The following is a 24,456-nucleotide window of genomic DNA, read 5'->3' as shown; positions in this document are numbered from 1 at the left end:
AACGTGAAGGACAGGGACACGGCAGAGGCACACATGAAGCTGAGCCATGCTGGCCTGTGCCATCCGCGCGACCTGACAGCAGCACCATGCTGAGTGCCGGCGTCAGCCCCAAGTCGCACTCCACGGAGGTCTCCACAGCCTGGCCCAGGGCAGGCGGACATAGGAGGAGGCACCCTGCAGACCCTTGCGAGCGGACACAGGAGGCGGTGCCCCGCAGACCTTCATGAGTGGACACAGGAGGCGGCGCCCCGCAGACCCTCGCAGGCAGGTACATTCTCCCCTCTGCCTGCTCCTCTCAGCCCTCCTCTCCCTCCCAGGTAAACCCGCCTGATCTCACAGGTTCCATAATCCATGAGCAGGTCCCAAGATTCCCAAAAGGGTGTGCTAAAGACAACCCTTAGGCTCACCACGTTTCTCAATGTAGTTCAATACACACATGCACATGTGACACGCCAGGCTCTGTGTCAAGCACCAGAGACACAAAGAGCCGGAACCTGAGCCCCACCCTAACTCCCAAGGGCTGAGGGCAGCGCAGAGGCCCGGCCCCTCCCCTGGCATTCTCAGCAACTAATGGTCCCAGCCTTCCCACCCAAAGCTAGTGCTGTCTGTCAAAAGGTTCAGGTCCTTTATCTCCCCTCTAAAGACACTGCAAGGGGGTGTGTGGCAGCGAGGAAGCACCCTGGAGCCGGAAAAAGCTGGATGGGAACCCAGAGGCCGCCTGGAATTGGCAGAGCCACCTCCTGGCATGTGCAACCCTACTCTGTGCCGAGACACAGGGATGAGTGAGTTACATGCCCGATTAAATGTTAGAGTCCCAGAGCCCCTGCCACACCAAACAGAGAACAAGTGTTTCTTTCCACTTTACACAACAGCAAATAGCCTAAAAAGAGGAACATTAAATGACCCAGGGGCTTTAAAATATGAGCCATAGTTGATTTTCTTTTTATTTTAAAAAAGCATAAGGTGCAAAATAAATACCTCAGATTTTTCTCTCAGTTTTCCCAGAATATCTTCCAAGTGTGAGATGCGCACTTCATGTTCTTGGTGAAAAGCCATAAAGTCAGTCTTAGGAAAGAAAAGGGGTGAACAAATGATGGAGAAAGCTAAGCAACAAAAACCTGGCAAGTTAGGCCAAGGCGTTTCTACACGGAATGTCGACAATCAGAGAATCTACAGTTGCAATGTGGCACAGACCCTAAAGGAGTAATCCGCTTAATAACAACATCCTCATCTTCATCCCTAACTCCAGAGATCTTTATTTATATATTTATTTATTTTACGGCTGCACTCCAGCCTGAACCACGGGTCCCCTCTGTGGTTCATTGCAACCTCCACCTCCTGGGCTCAGACGACCCTCCCGCCTCGGCCTACTGAGTAGCTGGGACCACAGGCCTGAGCCCAATGCACTGACGCAGCAAACCCCGTGAGGGCCTGATGCCCACCTCGGGCCACGGTGGGCCGTGCTGCAGCTGTGCTGCCCAGCAGGGCAGCACCAGTCACTCGTGGCTACTGGGCACCTGAAATGGGGCCATGCAAGTGAGAACCTGCCATTTAAAGTTCGATGTGGTGTTGACTGACAAAAATGTAACGACCATATGCTAGTAGTGGCGTCCTCCACTAGGCAGTGCAGATGCAAACATGAGCTAGAGGTTCCGGGAAGCAGGTACCAGGCTCTGCCCGCTGCCAGGTGGCTGAGCGTTTAACACTGCGTGCACCGCTTCTGAGGGAAGCCCTGCTCTGCGTTCCAATCACTGCCATGATCACACCCAGACAGGCACATGCTGGAAGACAGCTTAAGAATGGGCTCAATCTGTACTAAAATTAGCTCAGGCCACATACAATTTAGTTTTCACTAAACTGTTCTGAAAAGCTGTCGACTATTTTCTTTACAAGAGAGGGCATCCTCTGAAGCAGAGGTTCCTGGGCCCCCCCACGCAATCCCTGCGGTGGGCGGGAGCATCTTGGGCTGCCTCCGAGGCGAAGTGCGTCTGGGGCCCACGTGAGACAGTATGTGTCCATCTCAGTGGTCGTCCTGTCTACAGGGACACTCAGTGGCCGTCCCGTCTGCAGGGACAGAGCGCCATGACCTGTCACCAAGAGGGCAATCTGGAGAACAGGACAGGAAAGGCCACGGTTCTCCACGACCGCCAGACTTCCCGCTTGGGGTTATCACACATCTCCTGCCCACCACTTCCACGCGTGCTATGGAAGCCACACCTCCTGGTCATCAGCAGATGATGGGAAACCCACTCCTTCCCCGGCACACTGCTCTCAACAACTAAGAACAGAAAGTGCAACCCCTTGTCACAACGACACCTCTCCCATCCCCTCTGTCGCCCAAAGAGAGAGAACACGGCACCCAGAAGCGCGCTGGTGTCACCGTGGAGCCCGGTAGCCCGGCAGCACTCACCTCCTTCAGGGGCTGTCCCACAGCATCTCTGACCGATGTTGATGGCCCGGCAGCGCCATTGTCCATCTGGTCCACCCGAGCCTGCAGCTTCTGAAGCAAAGTGGTCAGCTCTCGGAGATTCTCGCCATGGTGGTGGCACTGTCCAGACAGGGAGGTCACCTGCTGCTCCATGCCACTCATCCAATGCCATGGAAAAGCCTCGTTGTCACCCTGAAATGGTAAGAGAGGAATGAAACCAGGTAATCAAGTCACCATGAGCAGAGTCAGTCAAAACCTCCAAACAGTGTCCTACAGCAAGATGCCAGCTCTGGGGTGCACAGCACACAAATGGAGGAATCCACAGAAACCTGGAGTATCAGGTTCGATCCTTATGTGCCTGACTATGGGTGGTTCTCATTTGCTTCTCTATACTTTCTGTACTTTGCACAGTAATGAATACTATAATGTTTTTTACATTAAAACTAACTGAATCATGAGAGTACTTTAAATGTGCATTTGAACTCTTAGAACACTTAAGGAGCTCCAAAGACTTGCTTATCTGACATTTAAAAATATTTCCTACAACAGGGCACCTGACCGCAGTGCCTGGCTTACAGCAGTGTGGACGCGTCCCTGAAGACCTCACATGTGCGGTGCCAACTGACAGGCCCTTCTACCCTCTTACCTGCAGAGGCTGGTTCAGGCGAGAAGTCGCGGGTTTAAATACATCCTGGGGGTCATCCACCCGCTGTGTTCTATGCGTGCTTGCCCAGTTCAACACAGGCAGGAACGAAAAGAAATCGCCCTGGCCCCGTAAGGAGAGACCTGCTAAAAGAGAATAACCACCACACGCACACAGGTACACCACGTTTCTCAAAACATGGACTTACACGCTCATTTTTTTCCACTAAGTTACATGTATGTGTATTGCTTAGCCCCTGGATTGACTTACCAAGTAAAAGGAGGAGTGGGACGAGCAAGACTAAAAGCTTGCAGATGTTTCGAAGGCACCTGGGGGTAAAAATGAAAACCTCTGATTTGGAAATAATGAAAGTCAGCATTCACCAATCTGCTTTCCCCCTCTAGATAATTTTGTGCAAAATCCACCCCCCAGTGTTAGAAAAGCAGTTACGGTTTTATCTACAAGGCTTGTGACGCCTACAGGAGAACCTTAGTGTACAACGGCGTCCTCGAGACCTATGGTACCAACTCTCTGGTGCTGTGGGGACGGCCTGAGCTGCCCTGAGTCTCTGCCCCTTCAGGTCACCAGTCTCCCGAGGTGACTGGCGCCACTGGGCACTGCAGCAGGGGAGGAGCCTGGACCTGGGTCCCCACCCTGCCCAGGCCCTTCCAGCTGCCTCACCTCTGCACACTTGTTTTCCTTAATGATATCTGCGCCTTTCTTACCTCACAGGTTGGTTTGAAAAATAAGAATATAAAGGCACTTTTGTAAAATATATAAACACTATGTGAATATAAGCGAAATCCTTATAAAATAACAAATCAAATGAGACCCTGCGAATGGCACAAAATTGGTTCTTTAAAGCACCAAGCTGACATGATATCCATTTCCTTACCTGGTAAGAAGAAACACATTCAGCCAAGAAATCAAAGTAACAAACTGGTACCATCCAATCCCTAGCCACCAGAACACTCCGGAGGCTGCCTTCCCTACAAGAGAAAACACCAAACGTTCTAAGGAAATGTTCTCAGGAAAACCAAGCTCCTAAATGGACTGTTTCTGTGAAGGCCAAGCAAGAAGCACATGAAGATGAAGCTGGAGGTGAAGAAGTTCCATGATGCTAGTTGCCACGCGAGGCAGTAACGTGCCACGCTGATGAATACATAGGACAGCATGCAGGAGAGGCGAGGCAGTAACGTGATGAACACGCAGGACAGGATGCAGGAGAGGCGAGGCAGTAACGTATCACGCTGATGAACACGCAGGACAGGATGCAGGAGAGCAAGCCCCAGATCCATGCATTCTGTGCCCTGCACAGGGCACTCAAGCAGCCGGACTCACCCCAGACGCAACCCCAGAGAAACCAAGGGTGCTCATGCAGCAAGTAGAGTCAGTTAACACTGCTACATCATGAGGAACGAGACACGTTACGCCAAGGGTCAAAGCATGAGAGCCTACATGAGATTTTTACTTGGTTAGGTAAATCATCGAGTGCAGGTGCTTAGCTGCCAGAAGCTCTGGAGAGAACGCAACACAGAAACCCAAAATAGCCACCTGGAGCAACCACGGCCAACCACAGGGCCGACCACGCCGTCCTAGACACAGCCTGGCCCGCAGCTCCGATCCTGCGCAGAGTCTGCAGCAAGAAGTAACCTGCGCAGAGAAGACGTGTAAGGCCGCAGACAGATGCCAGAGACCAGCCTCCGCACTGACGGCACCGCGGGGACACCCACACCACACACTTCACCAGAGCCCACGTCGGTGGGTCGAGTCTCCTCAAAAAATACGAAAACCAAGTAACTCTTGTAAGTGTTGGCAATACCGCACTGACATTACCATAGGAAAAGCTCAGTTCTATATTTAATATTTTCACTCACTTCTGCCTGCAGATACTTCAGATGTAAAATGCAGATATCCCTTACGAAACCCCGGGGGCAGCGGCTGGAAGCCACCCTATAAATATTGGCCATTGGTGCCAGCACAGTTTATATTGGAAAGATAGTACCATATTTTAAAGCAGATTGAAATTCCATAGACCCCTGCAGTTCATACGCTCTAGGTGAGAAAATAATTACTCAAAGACCAAAATTCACATTATTCTAAAGGCTAATATTTTCTAGTGAAAAAGTGTTTCAGAAGGGTAACACGGCACTACCGGATGATGGAATGCACCACAATCAACTTAGTATCAAACCTCACATTACAAAAAGCAGGAAACTCATGAAATCCGTTTTGTTCCAGTTTTTTTTTTTTTTTTTTTTAAAGAGACAGGGTTTTGCTATGTTGGCCAGGCTGGTCTTGAACTCCCGGCCTCAAGTGATCCACCCGCCTCGGCCTCCCAAAGTAAGTTTTGTTCCAGATCTCATGGTGGGTGGTTCTCTCCTCACACTGACTTAACATCTATATGTTAATTCCTGCAACTATGTAATTACAACATGGCTGGCATGCAAAGAAGTATGGCTTATGAGAATTTAACAGAAAAATCAATTGCTTTACGTTTATTAATTAGCAGATGAGACAATTATTTTTGAAACTTTTTTTTTAAGATGCCAAAAAAGGGTGTCTCTCTGCCAAGAAAGTTTTGAGTGTAGACTGGAAACAAGTAATGTGCTCATGTAAGCTTTGGGGCACAGACAGCAACCACTAAAGCGGCACAGGGCAGAGGTGCAGCCGCGGCGAACCCCGGTTCCAGTTCCCACACAGCGGGGTGAGCAGGGACTCACCTTTTCTCAACTTTCAATCTCACCGCAAATACATTCCTTTTCAAATGTTTAACTCATCCTAAATAAATGTACAAGGAGGCCAGGTGCAGTGGTTCACACCTGTAATCCCAGAACTTTGGGAGGCCGAGGCAGGTCGATCACCTGAGGTCAGGAGTTCAAGACCAGACTGACCAACATAACGAAATCCTGTCTCTACTAAAAACACAAAAAGAATCCTTCACTCAGGAGGCTGTGGCAGAATTGTCTGAACTCAGGAGGCGGAGGCTGCAGTGAGCCGAGACTGCACCACTGCACTCCAGCCTGGGCGACAGAGTGAGACTCCATCTCCAAAAAATCAATTCACAAGGAATCTTTTCGAGAGAGATTCACCCTGTTTTAAACCAAAGTTAATACTATTCTTGTCAGTTTTTACAGCAAGACTTTAAAGCACTTGAATTCCAAGCACAAACCACACAAGGCGCAAATAGCGTGGTGACGGGGCAGGATGAGATGGAGACGGGGCGAGAGACAACCTGCACACGCCCAGATGTGCCGGAGGGTCCCTGCCCGCCTGGGCGGCCGTGGCGACTGCAAGTGGACAGCTGTGTACGCGTCGAGGTGCCTCTTGCCCTTACAGTCGTCGCCTGTGGGTGACAAGCAGTGAATGTGGCGGATTCACAAGCAAACTCTGTCCATCTCAGCTGTGCATGGCAACGGCAGTCTGAAAAACTAGGAAACTCAATTACACACAAGACAGTTAACAATCAAAGCAAATGCAATCTGGTGGCTATGAGCTTCTGTGATGGGGGCTTAAGCAGCAGCTCCACCAGCCCGTCGTCATCAGTGAGGACCACCATGTCACACGGGCCGCTCATTCTCTGCTAGTGCCCAACGTGACGGCATGTGGGGCCAACTCCACGACCGACGCTCACAGGAAAACGAAGCCATACTTACACAGCACTTCCCCATTTACACTGAGGTGGCCATCCTCTCTGAGAACCTCTCTCACATTCATTCTCCCACAGTAACTGGCATGAGCTGCAACACATGCAAAAGAGGCTTAGAGAACTCACAACACCGAGCTCGAGCGCTCCTCGCACCCTGATGAAGTCACCATGATCAGAGAATGTGCTAGGCTAGCCACTTCCACAGAGCTCACGCAGCGGATGGCTCCTACCACGCCGGTGACAGGGCCCGGGCCACGAGAAGAGACGGGAAAGACCCCCCACCCCCTGGCTAAATCCCGCGCGCAGTCCAAACAATACAAACATCAGCTTAAAATCGTTCTGGGCCGGGCGCAGCAGCTCACGCCTGTAATCCCAGCACGTGGGAGGCTGAGGTGGGCAGATCACAAGGTCAGGAGTTCAAGACCATCTTGGTTAATATGGTGAAACCCATCTCTACTAAAAATATAAAAAATTAGCTGGGCGTGGTGGCGGGCACCTGTAGTCCCAGCTACTCGGGAGACTGAGGCAGGAGAATCGCTTGAACCCAGGAGGCGGAGTTTGCAGTGAGCTGAGATCGCGCCATTGCATTCCAGCCTGGGCAACAAGAGTGAAACTCCGTCTCAAAAAAAAAAATTCTCAAAAAATAGGTTCTAAATACCACTCAGGTAAAGTTTTTGCTTTAAAAAGCTAATAAAAATCAAAAGTTGAGCACATTAACTTTTCATTTAAGAAATAACCTTAAAGCTGTTTCAACACTGATCAGCTCTGAGAGAACCGAACTACACACAGAACAAAGGAAAAGTTCCACAAGCTCCCAGAGATGCAAGATCCAGAGGGGGAAGCCAGGAGAGGGCCAGCACCAAGACTGCAGGAGGAGGCAGTGAGGGAGGCGCCCGGCGAGGAAAAGCACAGTGCTTTCTCCACCGCGAAAGCGACTGGTGGAAGAAGGAGGGAAAAAATATTTAAATACCTTTTGATTCATGGCTTTTTGATTTAAAGCTTTCGGATTCACAATCTTTTGATTCATAAATTTTCAATTTGTAATTTTCTGATTCATAATTGAGCTTCATTAAAACCACTTGAAAAAGTTGAACTAAAAATGATGAAAAAGATGACGCAGTGTATCTGGCCAGCCACAAAATCCTATTCACGTAGAAAGACGCACCGCCTATTAAAAAACCATGAACACGCGTTATTTCTTCCCATAAAGCCAACATCTACTTCCTGATAAGTCAAGTAGCCAAATTACTCATTTCAGGCACTTTTAGAATGGACACCAAAGATAATCACTTGGGGAACAGCCCAGCTGGTGGTGGACAGGGGACTCTGGAGAGGGGCTGCAGGGTAACCCCCGGGGGACCCCGGAGAGGGGGCTGCGGGGTAACCCCCGGGCGACCCCGGAGAGGGGGCTGCAGGGTAACCCCTGGGGAAGGCCGCCAGCTCTGCTGCCGCGCTAGCAATCATCTACAGAGTCCCCGAGTCGCGGCCACTTCACTCCAATGCTGTTTACACATATACTACCACATTCAGATACTGCCAAACAGCCATTTGCTTCATGGCCTCTGACCCACCAGCTTAAGGATGGGACACCGGAGCACCGGAATCACCTCCAGAATCACCTCCTTTCCTATTTATTATTTTTATTCTTAATTTTTTTTTTAGAGACAGGGTCTTTCTCTGTCGCCTAGCAGTGGGATGATCATAGCCCATTGCAGCCTTGAACTCCGGGCCTAAGTGATCCTCCTGCCTCAGCCTCCTGAGTAGCTGGGAGTACAGGCACATGCCATCATGCCCAGCTAATTTGTTTCTGCTTTTTTAGAGATAGGATCTTGCTATGTTACAGCCCAAGCTGGTCCCAAACTCCAGGCCTCATGTGATCCTCCCACCTTTGCCTCCCAAAGATCTGGGATTACAGGCATAAGCCACAGTATCCAGCCTATTTTTTAATTTATTGATTTGAGACAGGTCTCACTCTTGCCCAGGCTGAAGTGCTGGGGTACAATCTCAGCTCACTGTAGCCTCGACCTCCTGGGCTCAAGCGATCCTCCTGCCTCAGCCTCCTAAGTAGCTGGGACTGCAGGCATGTGCCACCTCTCACTTCAGAAGATACAATGTGTGTTGGGTGGGGCATGGTGGCTCACGCCTGTAATCCCAGCACTTTGGGAGGCCAAGGCGGGTGAATCACGAGGTCAGGAGTTCAAGACCAGCCTGGCCAACATGGTGAAACCCCAACTCTACTAAAAATACAAAAATTAGCCGGGCGTGGTGGAATGCGCCTGTAGTCCCAGTTACTCGGGAGGCTGAGGCAGGGGAACTGATTGAAACCGGGAGGTGGAGGCTGCAGTGAGCTGAGATCACATCACTGTACTCCAGCCTGGGCAACAGAGCAAGACTCTGTCTCAAAAAAAAAAAAAAAAAAAAAAAAACCATACAAGCATCAATTAACATATAAAATGAAAAGAAAGGCTAAACTGTGCATACACCATGATGGCATTTAAGGAAAAACAAAGCCAAAACTGCACGGTTCTGCAGGTGCATAAGAGAATCCCAGGACAGTCATGCAACAGGAGGCTGACTACTCCTAACCCGTACATTTTAATGGCTAATTTCATGTTATCTGAATTTTACCGCATTTTAAAAAGCGTAAGAATTCCCATTTAACTATTATCATTAGCCGTGGTTCCCCCAGGAGGAGATGGATTGGGTGGGGGGAAAGGACTTACTTTATCTGTACTACTGAAAGACTTTAGAGAGAGAATTACAATACATACATGAAAACAAAAATAAAGAAAATGTGGAGAGAAAATTTATACTTGAGGAAAGCCATATTTATTTTAAGTAAATATGATTATGCAACCAATTCACGCAATCTGACTGTAAGTACGTAGAGAGGAAATTTCTGGAAGTGTGCTTTTTTTCTGGTGTGGCAGCTTGTAGGTGATTTTTATTTTCTTCTTTGTGCCTGATTTTCCAATGTTCTTTGATAAACATATTTTACTGTAATACAGGGTGAACACTAATGTGGGCCGCACAAGTCCTGGCCTTCATCTGAGAGGGTGAGGCAGGTGTGAAGCCCAGAACCCCTGCGGGAAGGATGGGGCTTGTTTTCTCCCCCAAAACACCCAAGACCAACATCTGTGGGGAGGCGCCATGAGACCGACGTCTGCGGGCAGGTACCATGAGTTTCGGGAAGCCACAATCCACACCACACCAACGCCTTTTCCATCTAAAGACACACTCAACTGCACGGCTAAGCTTGGGCCCTGATCCCCAAAATTCTGTCAGTCATAAACACACATTTACTACAACACGCCTAGGGAGGCCTTCGGAAAACAGCAGAGTTTGGTAGCTTCTCTCAATTATCTGTGAACCTCCTTATTCTGCCATAGTAGAGTGTATGGAATGTGCTTTTATTCTAAGAAAAATGTTATGTTCAGCCTATCAATGGCATGCTTCAAAACACAGCCTCAATAAACCCTGAATACAGGGAATCCTTGTGCGTGTCGCGTAAGCTATGCGAGGGCTCACGTGCAGCACCGCACAGGCCGTGGGGTGCCAAGTGCTCATGGAGGCAGGCAGTTAAGGGGGAACACCTGGGTCAGACACCTGGGCTCAGCTCCAGGCTCCCCCACCTGCCTGCGAGCCTCCTGAGCTGGCTGAGCCCCAGTTTGCTTGTCGGTAAAAAGGGGGCTGCCGTGACCACCACGAACAGTGCCTGGCGCAGAGTGGGTGCTCAGTGGTGCTGGTCCACATGGAGGAACCCAAGCGGGCACCGTGCACAGTGCCGTGAGGAAAACCCATGTGCCGCCCTGCTCCCGCCACCTTTCTCGGCCCCTTTCACACTTACTGTGCGGCATTAACACTAGCAGTGTCCATACCACCACAGCAGACACAACCACAAGTGAGGGCCACGAAGACAAGTTGGTAAAAACAAGATGCTAGAACTCTTAGGGCGGAAGCCTTCATCCTGTTGCCATCCTTCATTATGTCCGGTCATTTGAATAATACTGGACGAACGTCCCACGTCATGGGCATAGCTAGGCTTGGAGTGGATAAGACAGACCCGGCCCTGCACTCCTGAGGCTTCCGGCACCTCCAAGCACAGCAGAATGAGGGCTTCAAAGGACAAGGTGCCAAGGGCTTGAGAATGAGGCAGCACCCGGCCCGGCCGAGGGTCCCAGCCTCTTCCTGCCACAGGTGAGAGAGATCCCAGGCCAGGTAATAATGAAGGGCACAGACTCCCAGCCCCTCAGGGCATCGCAGTCCTGCCTGGAAGCCGGAAAGGGGCCTGTGGCTCTGTCTCTCCTGCAGACCTGGGAGGGCACCCCCGCAGGGACGCCCACACTCTTTCCCAGTCGCCACTGAGGGAAGTCCATGGACAGAGGTTGTCCATGTCAGGGGGTTCCCTGCAATGACTGCTGCTGTCACAGAACAAACCAGAGCCACGTGTCCTTCCCAGACCCAGATGTTCTCCGAAGGCCCCTCCATCACCATAAGCACGGGGCACCAACCATGGGCAATGGTTTCCTGACAGGAACACTGGCATAAACACTTCACAGAACCGACCAGAGCAACGTCCCAAAGCCATTCCTTCAGCACGCGTGAACATCCATGCTGCTTTATAAAAATCAGGGTGTGCATCTGAAAGTGACTGTAGTTTTAATAGTTCCGTTTACATAGAAACTTTCTTTTGCTCACATCAAGTCCAAATTTATAGAATTTCAAATACTTTTAGGTACACAATTACTAACCACATAAAACGTAAGCTGAAAGAGGACAGGCAGGATGACGCTGATTTGGGGTGTACTTCTTACACTTTCAAAGGATAATTTTAAGTCTCTAAGACAAATACTGCAGACACTGAGGCTTATAGAAAGGAAATACTAAATTTGGACAACACATCTTTTTTTGAGTTTTAAAGGACTGAGACTTACGTTTTTGATTCCTGTCCCTAGAATAAACTCTCGACACGGGCCCGGGGGCCGCGGGGTGCGCCGTGAGCACGTCCTTGCGCTCGGAGAGCATGCTGCAGTTGCTGCAGGAGAAGCCGTTGTGCGCGGTGGCAGCGGCGGCTCCCAAGTCCCCGTTTCCCTGAATGGCAGCTTTATTTCCACCTAAAGTTTTCAAACAGTAGATGGTAGATGGAACCTGTTTATCACAGTCTGCAGATACTTAACTAAAACTTCTATTTTGAAAAGTGTATGAAAGTAAAAGGACGAAAATAATTACCTTTAAGATCACCATCATCGTCAAGACCTAAAAAAAAAAAAAAAAAAAAAACCAAAAAAAACACACACATTTTTGCTTTTGAGCTCAACTTATCAAATAAGAACAAAACCCATTTTAAAAATGTAAAGGTTACAATGGTTAATAAATCATTATGGCACTGGTCACGGTTCATTTCCTAAAATGCCTCCAGATAGATGCAGATACCATCTTCTGACTGAAGGTGAAAACTTGTCTTTGGAGAAAATACAGAGAGACAGCAGCACACACAGCACCTGGCCTAAGGAGGGAAGCAGAACATGAGGGAAGGAGGGGAATGCCCATCTTCTCACAGCCCGCTCAGTGAGGCACAAGCCTCAGCAGCAGATGCCTCTCCATTGCCTGGTAACCACTCTCACTAGTTGAGCAAAACAGAACAAACACGAATATCAAGTCTTCTCAAAATTAGCACACACGATCTCTGGAACTAATCTGGATCTTCTAATTGTCTCAAACAGGCCAACCAGAACATAAACTGAACGAAGATGAGCGGCTGGGCATCCCTTACCACGCTTCCCTCTCCTTGCACAGCCTTGGGACCCCATGCTCTCCCCAGCCAGGCTGTGGCTCACACTGCCCAGACCCCACGTCAGCCAAGTCTGAGTGCCAATGCCTCACCCTGCAGCATTCTCTAACAACTCTCTAACCCTGGCTGCTTCATTGCTTAGAGCTTTCTTGGAAACACACTGGTACGTTTTTGGACTTTGTTCAAACATTCTACAAAAGTAATGCATTTATAAAAACAGAGTTTTAAGATTACTACCTGCTGCTTAATCTCCCCATTACAACTAGTCACTATACGTTAGCATAACCCAATGACAACCTGACAAGGTGCACATGGAAGCGGCTTCCAAGGAGCGTCCTGATCAAATTTGAGGACAAGCCTGAAACCTAACTGATGCTCCTCCCAACCAGTCATGCAGCAAACCGACAACCTGGCCGCAGCCTCCCCCTCCCCAGCATAATCCGTGCAAACTGACAATGTGGCCACAGCCGCCCTCTCCCCAGCATAATCCCTGCAAACCAACAACCTGGCCATAGCCTCCCTCTCCCCAGCATAATCTGAGAGACATCCCAACCGTAGGTGGGGCGATCTGCATCTCCCAGGGACTCACCCCAGAAGTGGTCCACTGTGGTCTGTTCACGAATCCAAGACTCATCCAGTACAGGAGGCTGTCGAGTCACAGCATCCTGCAGGCTGTCAGTGCCGCTGTGGCTGACGCCAAAGGACGTGACCTGCCTTGACACGTGGTTGATACTAAAAGCTGATTTGTTTGTGCTTCTGCGCTGTTTCGCTGTTCTAAGAAGAAAAAAGACAGCAAGTTTATAGATCTTTTCTAGAAAATACAAAACGATTACATTTGACCAACACAAACTCTTCATCTGGGGATAAAAACAGCATTTTAAGGCAAGCCCTTTTCTTATGCCTTTTCCGCTGTAATGAATCAATTGTTAATATAAAAAAGGAATTTTTAAGCTGGGATCCAAGAACTCCCTCTAAAATTGTAAACACAAAATAGTTTCCAGGTTACTTTGGCCACCATGACCCCAAAGTGGTTAAAAGCTAAAATAAACTAAAAATAAAAAAGGCCGGAAAATAAAAAAACTGTGATTTATAAATGTAATCCTCCCCTTTTCTAAAAGCGATTTCTAAGTTACTGGTAAAGATGGAATTGTATTAAGTACAGCAAGAATAGGTGGTCACAGGCCGGGCGTGGTGGCTCACGCCTGTCATCCCAGCACTTTGGGAGGCCAGGGCAGGCGGATCACCTGAGGTCGGGAGTTTAAGACCAGCCTGACCAACATGGAGAAACCCTGTCTCTACTAAAAATACAAAATTAGCTGGGCGTGGTGGCGGACGCCTGTAATCCTAGCTACTCGGGAGGCTGAGGTGGGAGAATCACTTGAACCGGGGAGGCGGAGGTTGTGGTGAGCCGAGATAGCGCCATTGCACTCCAGCCTGGGGAACAAGAGCGAAACTCGGTCTCAAAAAAAAAAAAAAAAAAAAAAAAGGCAGGGTGCGGTGGCTCATGCCTGTAATCCCAGCACTTTGGGAGACCAAGGTGGGCGGATCACAAGGTCAGGAGATTGAGACCATCCTGGCTAACAAAGTAAAACCCCGTCTCTACTAAAAATTAAAAAAAAAAAAAAAAAAAATTAGCCAGGCATGGTGGTGGGTGCCTGTAGTCCCAGCTACTCGGGAGGCTGAGGCAAGAGAATGGCGTGAACCCGGGAGGCAGAGCTTGCAGTGAGCCAAGATTGCACCACTGCACACCAGCCTGGGCGAGAGAGAGACTCCATCTCAAAAAAAAAAAGAAAAAAGAAAAAAGAAAAAAGAATGAACTGGACATGGAGATCGTCCACAACACCATGTGTAATCTGTAAGATTCCTTCCTCCTTAAACATGTGGTAGGACAGCTGTGGCTCAACTCCCACCACAGGACCACAAGCTTCCAGACCTGAGGGCTGGCACTGCACGTGGAGTGCACCAGTGAAGAGAACCTGAAACATGAACGGCAGAACATCAATACTAAACAACCCACGTAGATTCCAGAGTTCCTTTCAGTCTTTATTTACAGCAACACTGTCACTTTATATGGCGGGTTTGTGTGTCTGTACACGCGTGCACACACATATCCTTATGCTCAAGAGACAGGGTGTGGCTTTACAGACCAAAAAGTATGGAAGCTCAGTTTTAACTGGTGTTAGAGATCAGACAGACAACAAGAGGGCGATGCTCACCTGGCCGCTCGGTTCTTGAGGGAGACAGCACTGCTGGCACCGCCGTCGGCACCCACAGCCTCACCATCCCCCAGGGTACATGCTGTCGTGGCCAGGCGCAAACTACGGCGGGACATCCGTGGAGAATCAAATACGGGGTCCAATTTGTGCTCGGTCTCAAAATCCAGGGCATCTGAAGAATAACTGGAACTAGAAGGAAAAAAACTAATCAGAGATAAAGCAGTGCTTATAGCCCCCATTCTGAAACAAAATGAACAAATCATAAACTGAGAGTGCAATGTATTGTGGATTTTCAAGAGCAACTATTACTGGGTGACAACCTCACTCTAATGCAAACGTATGGTGGCAGAGGTCAGCCAGCATCGGCTCCTGACATCTGCCCCAGCCACTCTCCCTTCACATCAGACGTAGGTCAGCACATTCCCAGATGCTGGGACCTAGTGTCTACAACTCACCCTAAGAACTGCTTGAGGGCATATGCTAGAGCCCTGAGCCCCCACCTACGTCCTCGCTATAAACACATCAGTGTGTGTTTCCCAGTCAACACTACGCGGACATAAGATTTAATCCAATACACCAGTGCATATAAAATGAATCCACGCAGGACAGGAGGCCAAGTGACCGAGTCGTCAATGCTCCCCTTCTAAATTTAGAATTTATCTAAAGGCTTGAGACAAATTTAAAACTGCTTTGAGCCTGTGACCAAAAGAAAGACACTTCCAATACCTTCCATATAATTATTCAATTAATGTAATTAAATAAAAAGATGAGCCAGGCACGGGGTTCACGCCTGCAATCCCAGCACTTTGGGAGGCCTAGGCAGGAGGATTGCGTGAGCCTGGGAGTTTGAGGCTGCAGTGAGCTATGACTGTGCCACTGCACTCCAGCCTGGGTAGCAGAGCAAGACCTTGTCATACGTTCATGACCAACAGTAAGTTAATACGAACTGCTTCGAGTTGCCACACACAATTTAAGAAGATGTTCTTTAATTCAGAGGCTGAGGTGGGGACGAGAGAGAGACTGCACTAAGCTATGCTGAACAGTGATGATGGGTATTAAGCTAGACAGAATTTCAGTATCATCTCAAGCAGGGTTTGTTTCTAGCAGAATATTTTACACAATTGTGATGCTAGTTTAAAAAAACAATCTGATTTCAAATCAGAACTTGTCAATTAGATATGGACCAAGACAATTACGACTTTCAATTCATCCGTTAACCTCTTTGACTTCTACCCTCCCACCACCACACTCAGCCTCTTGATCTAATTACTGGGTTTGAAGTCGAGATGAGATCCCTGCTTTCCAACACAAACTGGGAACACTTGCTGGTTTGGGTAGAAAGGGCGCTGGTGAGGGCCGGGTGCGGTGGCTCACGCCTGTAATCCCCCAGCACTTTGGGAGGCCGAGACGGGCGGATCACGAGGTCAAGAGATCGAGACCATCCTGGCTAACACAGTGAAACCCTGTCTCTACTAAAAATACAAAAAAATTAGCCGGACGTGGTGGCGGGCGCCTGTAGTCCCAGCTACTTGGGAGGCTGAGGCAGGAGAACGGCATGAACCCGAGGCGGAGCTTGCAGTGAGCCGAGATTGCACCACTGAGCTCTAGCCTGGGCGACAGAGCAAGACTCCGCCTCAAAAAAAAAAAAAAAAAAAAAAGAAAGGGTGCTGGTGAGGAAGCCATGTGGAAGGACCCTCACGGCAGTGCTGTCACAGCAGCAAGACATGGGGACGCCACCCACGGAGGAACGGGCACGGGGACGCCGCCCGCAGGGGAACGGGCACGGGGACGCCGCCCGCAGGGGAACGGGCACGGGGACGCCGCCCGCAGGGGAACGGGCACGGGGATGCCACCCACAGGGGAACGGGCACGGGGACGCCGCCCGCAGGGGAACAGGCACAGGGATGCCACCCACAGGGGAACGGGCAGGCAAACCAGGGCACATTCCAACTACACAATGCTGCAGGGCCATGAGAACACAGGGAGACCTGCACACGGTCACAGAAAGACTTCCAGGTACACTGGTCGACAAAAAAACCCTAGCACCATCCTATCTATGTTAGAATAAACGACAAAATACCACCATGTACCCATCCACACACAGATGTGTAAAAGCATGAGAGGATCTTCATGCTGGCTACCACAGCCAGTCAAAGCATCTTCACCCTGAGCTGTACCGCACCAGACTCCTCATCAAGGTAAGGAAGCCATGCTTAAAAGTCAGGGAGGGAAGAGACGAGGGGAAAGGAAGGAGGGCGGGAGGGACCGGGAATTCCACGGCTTTGAGTTCAAAGACTAAAATTTCAAGTGCCAACAGAAAGCAGGCACCCAAGTGAGGAAAGCTCCTGAGTCTCAGCCATTCAACCACAGCATCAGATAAGCTCAGGGTCCCTTCCAGCCTCCCTCATCCACGGCATCAGGTGAGCTCAGTGTCCCTTCCAGTCCCAGCACCCACGATTCCATCAGCATCACAGCTCAGGTGCAGTTCAGGAATGTCACAAGCCACCTCTGCTCGCCAGCCTAGGCTGTCAACCCAGCCACCATCCGTATCATGGTTCCTACAGACAGGTGTGCCCAGGGCCCTGCAGGAGGACACCAGCGTCCAGGGGAGACAGGAGGACACGGATGCTGGCCCAGCACCATCCCAGGACACAACGCAGCCCAGCAGGCTACAGTATTACAGCATTTTATTACCTTTTCTACAATGTTTGGGGGAACACAGAATTTCAAATGGAGGTGTCCAGTCTAGGATTAGAGAGAATTAAGTGACAGAACAAGGAGACAGGACTGACGAAAACCCTGAAGATAACTTGGAGATCTCACCTGTAAGAACATCAAGTTTTAATGTCTTTCTCTCATTAGTTATGCACTGTTCTTTCAAAAATGTGTTATTCAGATGTACTTTGTACTTTGTTGGGCAGGTGCTGGACCCACAGCACCTGCCCAACAAAGGCACACAAGGTTAACTCAGCTCAGGTGTGCCAGACCGAAAGGTGCACAGTCCACGTGTCTGAGACTTCTGAGCTTCAGACCGCTGCTCACGGAGCGTGATGGCTGTGCCCTGACACCAACTCAAATCGCGGACTGCTGCCCGCCCTCACTCTTCCGGCCGCGGACCCCTGCGCGCCCCAGCACTTCCGGCCGCGGACCCCTGCCCGCCCCCGCTCTTCCGGCCGCAGACCCCTGCCCGCCCCCGCTCTTCAGAGCCTCTGTGACCGGGGCCTCAGCTCACAAGGGTTCCTCAGTCTGCTGTCCTGCCGCCCCAGTGGCCTGGCACTCTCCCTGCCGGGACTGGGTGGGCCCGAATGCTTTCTCTCAAGTTCCCCCATGTTGCAGGTGCGAGTGCGTCATGATCTGCGGTCCCCAGGTCCTCAGGCCATCCATGTGTTGGGGGCCATGTGTGCCCAGCCCTCAGTGGCCTTCTCAGACCCCCTCCATAGCCCCATGTCTGACGTCACCATCTCTTCCCTCCACCTCTCGGTCTCTGTCGGGAAGGCCCTACATTTTTCTTCCCAGAAAAGCCAGATGCCATCAGAAAACTGCCTCCTCCTCGACCCCGCCCATCCTTTCCCTCTGCAGGGGTTAACTGTATGTGTCAACTTGACTGGGCCTTGGGCGCTCAGATATTTGCTCCAACATTATTCTGAGTGTATCTGTGAGGGTGTTTCTGGAGGACAGTAACATTCCAATCAAAATCAAAACACTGGGAAAGCAGACTGTCCTCCAATCAGCTGAAGGCCTGGACAGAATAGGAAGGCTTTAGTAAGAAGGAGCTCCTCCTGCCGGACAGCCTGGAGCTGGAACACCAGCTGCTTCCTGCCTTCAGACTCAAAACGGAACATCAGCTCTTCCAGGGTCTTGAGCCTGCCCACCTTCAAACTGAAACTATACTGTGGTTCTCCTGGGTCTCGGGCCTCTGGACTTGGCCTGGAACTTACACCATCGGCTGCTCTGAGTCTCCATTTGCCAACTCAACCTGAAGATCTTGGGCCTTGCCAGCCTCCATGAGCCAATTCCACATAATCAATCTCTTCCTATGAATATACTCATACGTTCACTCATGTTCTACCCTGACGCACCCTTCCTGCCTGCTGCGATGGAAGAGGAATCCCGAGCCAAGCCTGCATGCTCTGGATGGAGTTTCTCCTGCCCTCCTCTCTCTGTAGGAGACCCTTCCTCGTTCTCCTACATCTTCAGCTTCTCTCTACTGGCTCCTGACCACCAGCATCTAGACACACGCTTGGCTCACCCCATGGTAAAAAACAAACAATTTCCACTCAGAGCCAGGCCTCTCCACCTCCCCCAGCAGCCGACTGGTTGTAGCCCCGGCCAGTCTCTGCTCGTTCCTTGCCTGGTGGAGGCTCTGAAGCAGCTTCCGCCAGGCCCCCCGACCTCCATGGATGAGTCACCCCATCTTCCTGACCTACAGCAGCATCTGCCCCTGCTGGCAAGTCCCCCCTTCTGGAAACTCTCTTCTTCTGGCTTCCACAACCAATACCCCCGTGAGCGGCTGGATGGTGGGACCCTCACGTCTCCAGCGCCCCTGGATCTGAGCGTGGGCAGCAGCACGTCAGGTCCGAGGGCTCTGGGAAGCATCCTCTGCTGACCCTGAAGCTCAAGGCCACCATCGCCAATGGCTGGATTTTACTGCGGCTGGGTTCAGCTGCCATCATCAATCACCCTCAGCGCTATCAGAGGAGACACACCAGACAGCACAGACTCAAGATGGTGACAGGGAGCTACATCCCGTAACACCATCTGTCACAGAGTCACGCCAATAAAGAAATAAACCAAAAAATGACCGCACTTCCAGACTTAACTACCAGTTGACAAGAATTACAGATTGAGACTTAAGAGGGAAATCACCCAATGTAACATGAGGATCCTGTTTAGGCTAATTTTAAAAAAGTTAATTGTGAAAGAGAAAATTCAAGGATCTGGGATATTGGAACACTGACTAAATACATTAAGAACCCCTTTAAATGACTGGGATGACAGTGGTATTTGGGTTATTTTAAATATATCTTTTTTTTTTTTTTTTTTTTTGAGATGGAGTCTCGCTGTGTCGCCCAGGCTGGAGAGCAGTAGCACGATCTTGGCTCACTGCAAGCTCCACCTCCCAGGTTCACGCCATTCTCCTGCCTCAGCCTCACTAGTAGCTGGGACTGAAGGCGCCGCCACCACGACCGGCTAATTTTTCGTATTTTTAGTAGAGAGGGGGTTTAACCATGTTAGCCAGGATGGTCTCATCTCCTGACCTCATGATCCGCCCGCCTCAGCCTCCCAAAGTGCTGGGATTACAGGCGTCAGCCACCATGCCCGGCCAAATATACCATTATCTTTCAGAGACTGGCGTTAAATAATCCAGTGAAGTTCCAGGGGAACGTGGGAGGAAGTGTTTGGGCCCACCCTGTCCCAGCAGGGAGAGTGCCAGGCCACTGGTGCAGCAGGACGGCCGGCTGGAAACCCGTGAGCTGAAGCACTGGTCACAGAGGCTCCAAAGTGCTGGGTGGGGGCGGAAAACCCGTATGCATCACTGTCGAAGCCAGTCGCCGGCAAATAGGCTTGTCACTGTTCTCTCAACGTGCATATTGTCATTTTCCAAAAGAGAAAAAAAAATTATTTTATTTACTTTTTTGAGACGGAGTCCCACACCATCTCCCAGGCTGAAGTGCAGTGGTGCAATCTCGGCTCCCTGCAACCCCCACCTCCCAGGTTCAAGCGATTATCCTGCCTCAGCCTCCCGAGTAGCTGGGATTATAGGCATGCGCCACCACACCCAGCTAATTTTTGTATTTTTAGTAGACACGGAGTTTCACCACGTTGGTCAGGCTGGTCTCAAACTCTTGACCTCAAGTGATCCACCCACCTCGACCTCCCAAAGTGCTGGGATTACAGGCGTGAGCCACTGTGCCTGGCCCCCAAAAGAGAAAAAAATTTTAATTAAAGAAAGTGAGTAGCCAGGATGCTGGAAGATCTTTTCAGTGTTTACTGAAATTGCTAAGAATCAAGATGAGGGTAGTGACGGAGACAGAAAGCCATCAGGAACAGCCGCTCCACCTTCTGACTATGCAGGGAGGGCTGAAAGACAAGGAGAACTTTCAGAGAAGAGGCCAGGGCTACGAGGAGCCTAAGGAAAGGAAAAAGAGAAGAGCGTAAGGACCCAGTGTAAGGCTGGTCAGCTGAGGTGGCAAGAGTTGCGGAGGCCAGCCCAGGACCAGGTGGACCCAGGCACTGATGTCCAGACCAGCCCTGAGGCCCCCGCCTCCAGTTTCTGGCTGTGTGCCACAGGCCTCGACTCATGCAAGGCGGCTGGTCCTTCCCTCTGGTCCTGATCCAGAGCTGGGCCTCCCCAAAGCACTCTGGCCATCTCCTGGACAACCCCCGACCTCTATCCTACAGCAACCTCAGAGAGCATCCCCCCCTTTAAAACCTTTCAGGGGTTCCCAGTGCCCGGGAGTCCAAATTCCCAGCCCAGCCTACACCACTCTGGCCAGCCCCTGCCCACCAAGAGTCCAAATTCCCAGCCCAGCCTACACCATCCGGCCAGCCCCTGCCCACCAAGAATCTAAATTCCCAGCCCAGCCTACACCACTCCTGCCAGCCCCTGCCCACCTTCCCCCTGCATTTCCCAGTCCAGCTGCCACAGAGGTCTGCCCACAGGTCTCACTGAAGAAAGGCTGTGAATTTCAATGAAGTTAAGTGTTGCTCTCCCAAGGTAGAGAAACACACACAGACATTTTTAAAACTCTATTTAAAATAGGTCAGAAAAGCAACAATAAATGACCATAAATCACTGTTTCATGCTGCACGGTCTGAAGGAAGGAGCAGTCTCCCTGAGCTGGCCTACCCGTTCTGTTCTAACCAACACAGGACTTTTACAAAACAGAGTGTGTTGCTATGGAAGTGTGATGTGACCTAGAATTGTGAATTAAAAACTCAATCATCAAATGTGAGATCTGACTAATGCTGGTAAGAAGTATTTTTCTTAAAATATTTTCTAATTTTCTTACAGTTTCAATTACATTTTCACTCTTTAGAAGATAAGCCACTGAGACCGGGCGTGGTGGTTCATGCCTGTAATCCCAGCACTTTGGGAGGCTGAGGCGGGCAGATCACCTGAGGTCAGGAGTTTGAGATCAGCCTGGCCAACATGGTGAAACCCCATTTCTCTAACAACAGAAAAATTAGCCGGGCATGGTGGCTGCATGTCTGTAATCCCAGCTACTCCAGAGGCTGAGGCAGGAGAACTGCTTGAATCCAGGAGGTGGATGTTGCAGTGAGCCAAGACTGCACCACTGCCCTCCAGCCTGGGTGACAGGGTGAGACTCTGTCTCCAAAAAAAAAAAGACAAGCCTCTGAAAAAATTACACAAGCATTTTCCTGGTGCCTTAAACATCTGCTTGGGTACACAAGTTTTTCGACCTGCTGATCAAATCCTGGCCTGTTTCGTTGTATATTTTCCCTTGGCGCTAACCCGTAATTTCATCAAACGCAAGCTTCATTTCAGTCACCCTTTCTACCTGGTAAACTGAAAACACAAGGGGCAGGGCCAGCACCTCTTCAGACTCAAACGTCTCTCGGTTTGAGTGGATCAGAATATGAATAAAAGCAGAAAACTCAGCCTCAGACAAAAGTTGTGTTCTTGAAACCTTGAGCTTCAACACTGTTCTATGATGCTTCCTTTCAAATGGGAAATAATTTTCCAGGTTACTTCTGTTAACTCAAAAATACCAAGCCACTGATACACATCACAAACCCCAGCCATCACCACAGAGACTTCTCCGGATCACCACCGCCTGGGTGTGGTTGAAGCCAGCATGCCATGTGTGATGACTAACCACCCAGTCACCAGGATAAACAGATTCGGAAACGCAGCTTTCAAAACCACCCTAAAGCCGTAAGATACAGTTTACCATTTTTTTTCACCTTCAAAATATAGCATGCAGTCAGCAGTACTATCGAGTTCCTGCTAAGGTCCACGCCACCGCGGCAGCGATTGGGCATCACAAGGCCAGGCCCCCACGTGCAGGTGCACACTCACCTGAGCGCATACGTGTAGCCCGTGTTCTCCGGCACACACTGGGGAGGACTGTACATGTGAAGCCGAGAAAAATCCATGTTCACCACTTCAAACCATACTGCAGAGGGCGGGAAAGAAATGCAGAGTGTTTAACGAGCGGGAAATCCAGGGCAGTCCTGTCTTAGTCAACCTGAGCCGCCTACATGCAACTCAACTCAGGTCACCATCAAAACTCCCAGGCAACACAGCCAGCGGCAGTGTTTTCTAAACAGAGGAGACAAGTGTTTCCATAGTCACAAGCCCAGGAACACTGCTGGCTTATCTAGTCCCCTAATATAGCCTGAGAAAAAGACCTGGGGAGCCCTGAAGTGACTGACTCATGAAAACGGGGGCACCTTCCAAGAAACACAGAAACTCAGAGCGCTCTTCAAGATGTTTCTAAATCCTCTGTGTCAAAATGTTCTCAGTCTTTTGAAATCAGCTTTTATTTTATTAACTAAAAGAGAACTACCTGCTACTCCGTGGTCAAGCAGCAGCATACACGTTCCTAGATGGCTGAAGCTCTCACAAGCATCTCGGAATCAGAAAAGAAACTACAGGGTGAGTAATAAAAAAGTTTAAGGCACTATTTACCTTTTTTTCCTCACCAAAAAACAGGTTATTTTTTAGGTTAGAAAGTGGTGAGTGTATTGTTTCTCAGGCTGTCCTCTAGATTTCTTTGGAATGACTCACACCTTCCTCTGGCTAAAAATATTCACATGCACACGCCCTGCCTTTTTAAGAAGTCTTCATAGTAGCAACGTGAGTCCTAGTTGGCTGTTGAAATATCTGAGGAAGATATAACTAAAAGAACATCCTGGACAAAACATACTTTTGTACAAATGACTGAGCTCCATATACCAAGCCAAAAGTACTTTAATTCATACTACTTTCTTTGAAATAAAGTACCACAGAAATAAAGACCACTGTTTACATGTAAAAATTGTACTACACCTATAAGTATGGACAAGCATGACGAAACTTCTGCATTTCAAAACACGTTTCAAAATTCTTCAGTTCTTTCCAGGGACACCCAGCCCAGTACCCGACCCAGAACACAGGCTCGGCAAGTACAATTCACACTTGTTTGGCATTCTATGAACTTACGCTTCAACAGCTTTTTGCAAATACAACTGTGATCACTTAATCCACGTAATAGTTAATATCTGTTTAACTCTCTCTCCCCCACTTGTCTACCTACTTTAACCAACACCTAAATCTAGATTCAGTCCACGTGCAGAGGAGCCCGGCACAGGAGCAGGGCCTTGGTCTGGATCCAATGTAGGCTACGCTCCCCCTACACACCATGCCTGGGCTCCTGAGGTGCACAGGTCTGGTCCGGCAGCCTCTGCAGCACCCAGCCCCACCCAGCAGCAATGCAACAATGGGCTCTGCCTGCACTGCCAAGCAACAACCCAAGGCTGGGCTCGGCGAATGCCCACTCCCGCTCCCACCCTGGCGGACACGGGGCTAACTCAGTGTTTCTACGGACGCCCACTCCTGCTCCTGCCCTGGGTGGGGGGACACTCCTGCCCTGGGTGGGGGGACACGGGGCTAACTGAGTAATGCTATGGATGCCCACTCCTGCTCAGATGTTGGGCTAATTTAGCAGTAAGTCCGTTAGCACAGCCAGGCCAGAGAAAAGGAAAGCAAGGAAGACTGGCATG

The 24,456-nt window shown here is 49.9% G+C and overlaps 2 protein-coding genes across 51 annotated transcripts in view; one reads left to right on the top strand and one right to left on the bottom strand.

Moving 5' to 3' along the window:
• The window catches only part of PRKAR1B (protein kinase cAMP-dependent type I regulatory subunit beta), a 482,327-nt gene that overhangs the window by 172,407 nt on the left and 285,464 nt on the right, over window positions 1-24,456 (top strand). The gene's annotated exons all lie outside the window — the stretch shown is intronic.
• Window positions 1-24,456, bottom strand: part of SUN1 (Sad1 and UNC84 domain containing 1) — a 57,900-nt gene that overhangs the window by 19,079 nt on the left and 14,365 nt on the right. For 2 of the 50 annotated variants that reach the window (XM_077995905.1, XM_015133131.3), the window contains exons 2-16: window positions 23,262-23,343; window positions 22,772-22,868; window positions 14,728-14,916; window positions 13,101-13,285; window positions 11,950-11,976; window positions 11,655-11,834; window positions 7,691-7,888; window positions 6,728-6,811; window positions 6,307-6,417; window positions 4,626-4,724; window positions 3,967-4,060; window positions 3,342-3,400; window positions 3,075-3,217; window positions 2,411-2,620; window positions 979-1,065 (exon numbers count right to left, since the gene is read on the bottom strand). In XM_077995905.1, the coding sequence (XP_077852031.1) occupies window positions 979-1,065; window positions 2,411-2,620; window positions 3,075-3,217; window positions 3,342-3,400; window positions 3,967-4,060; window positions 4,626-4,724; window positions 6,307-6,417; window positions 6,728-6,811; window positions 7,691-7,888; window positions 11,655-11,834; window positions 11,950-11,976; window positions 13,101-13,285; window positions 14,728-14,916; window positions 22,772-22,868; window positions 23,262-23,289 (1,791 nt within the window). In that variant the 5' untranslated portion in view covers window positions 23,290-23,343. Of the gene's footprint in view, window positions 1-978; window positions 1,066-2,410; window positions 2,621-3,074; window positions 3,218-3,341; window positions 3,401-3,966; window positions 4,061-4,625; window positions 4,725-6,306; window positions 6,418-6,727; window positions 6,812-7,690; window positions 7,889-11,654; window positions 11,906-11,949; window positions 11,977-13,100; window positions 13,286-14,727; window positions 14,917-20,060; window positions 20,325-22,771; window positions 22,869-23,261; window positions 23,344-24,456 lie in introns of those variants that run through there. The other 48 variants (XM_077995906.1, XM_028845431.2, XM_028845435.2 and 45 more) reach the window with 47 other exon arrangements.

The sequence above is a fragment of the Macaca mulatta genome, chromosome 3, assembly GCF_049350105.2.
Source record: "Macaca mulatta isolate MMU2019108-1 chromosome 3, T2T-MMU8v2.0, whole genome shotgun sequence".
Classification (NCBI taxonomy): domain Eukaryota; kingdom Metazoa; phylum Chordata; class Mammalia; order Primates; family Cercopithecidae; genus Macaca; species Macaca mulatta.
This window is presented reverse-complemented; position numbering and strand designations above follow the sequence as displayed.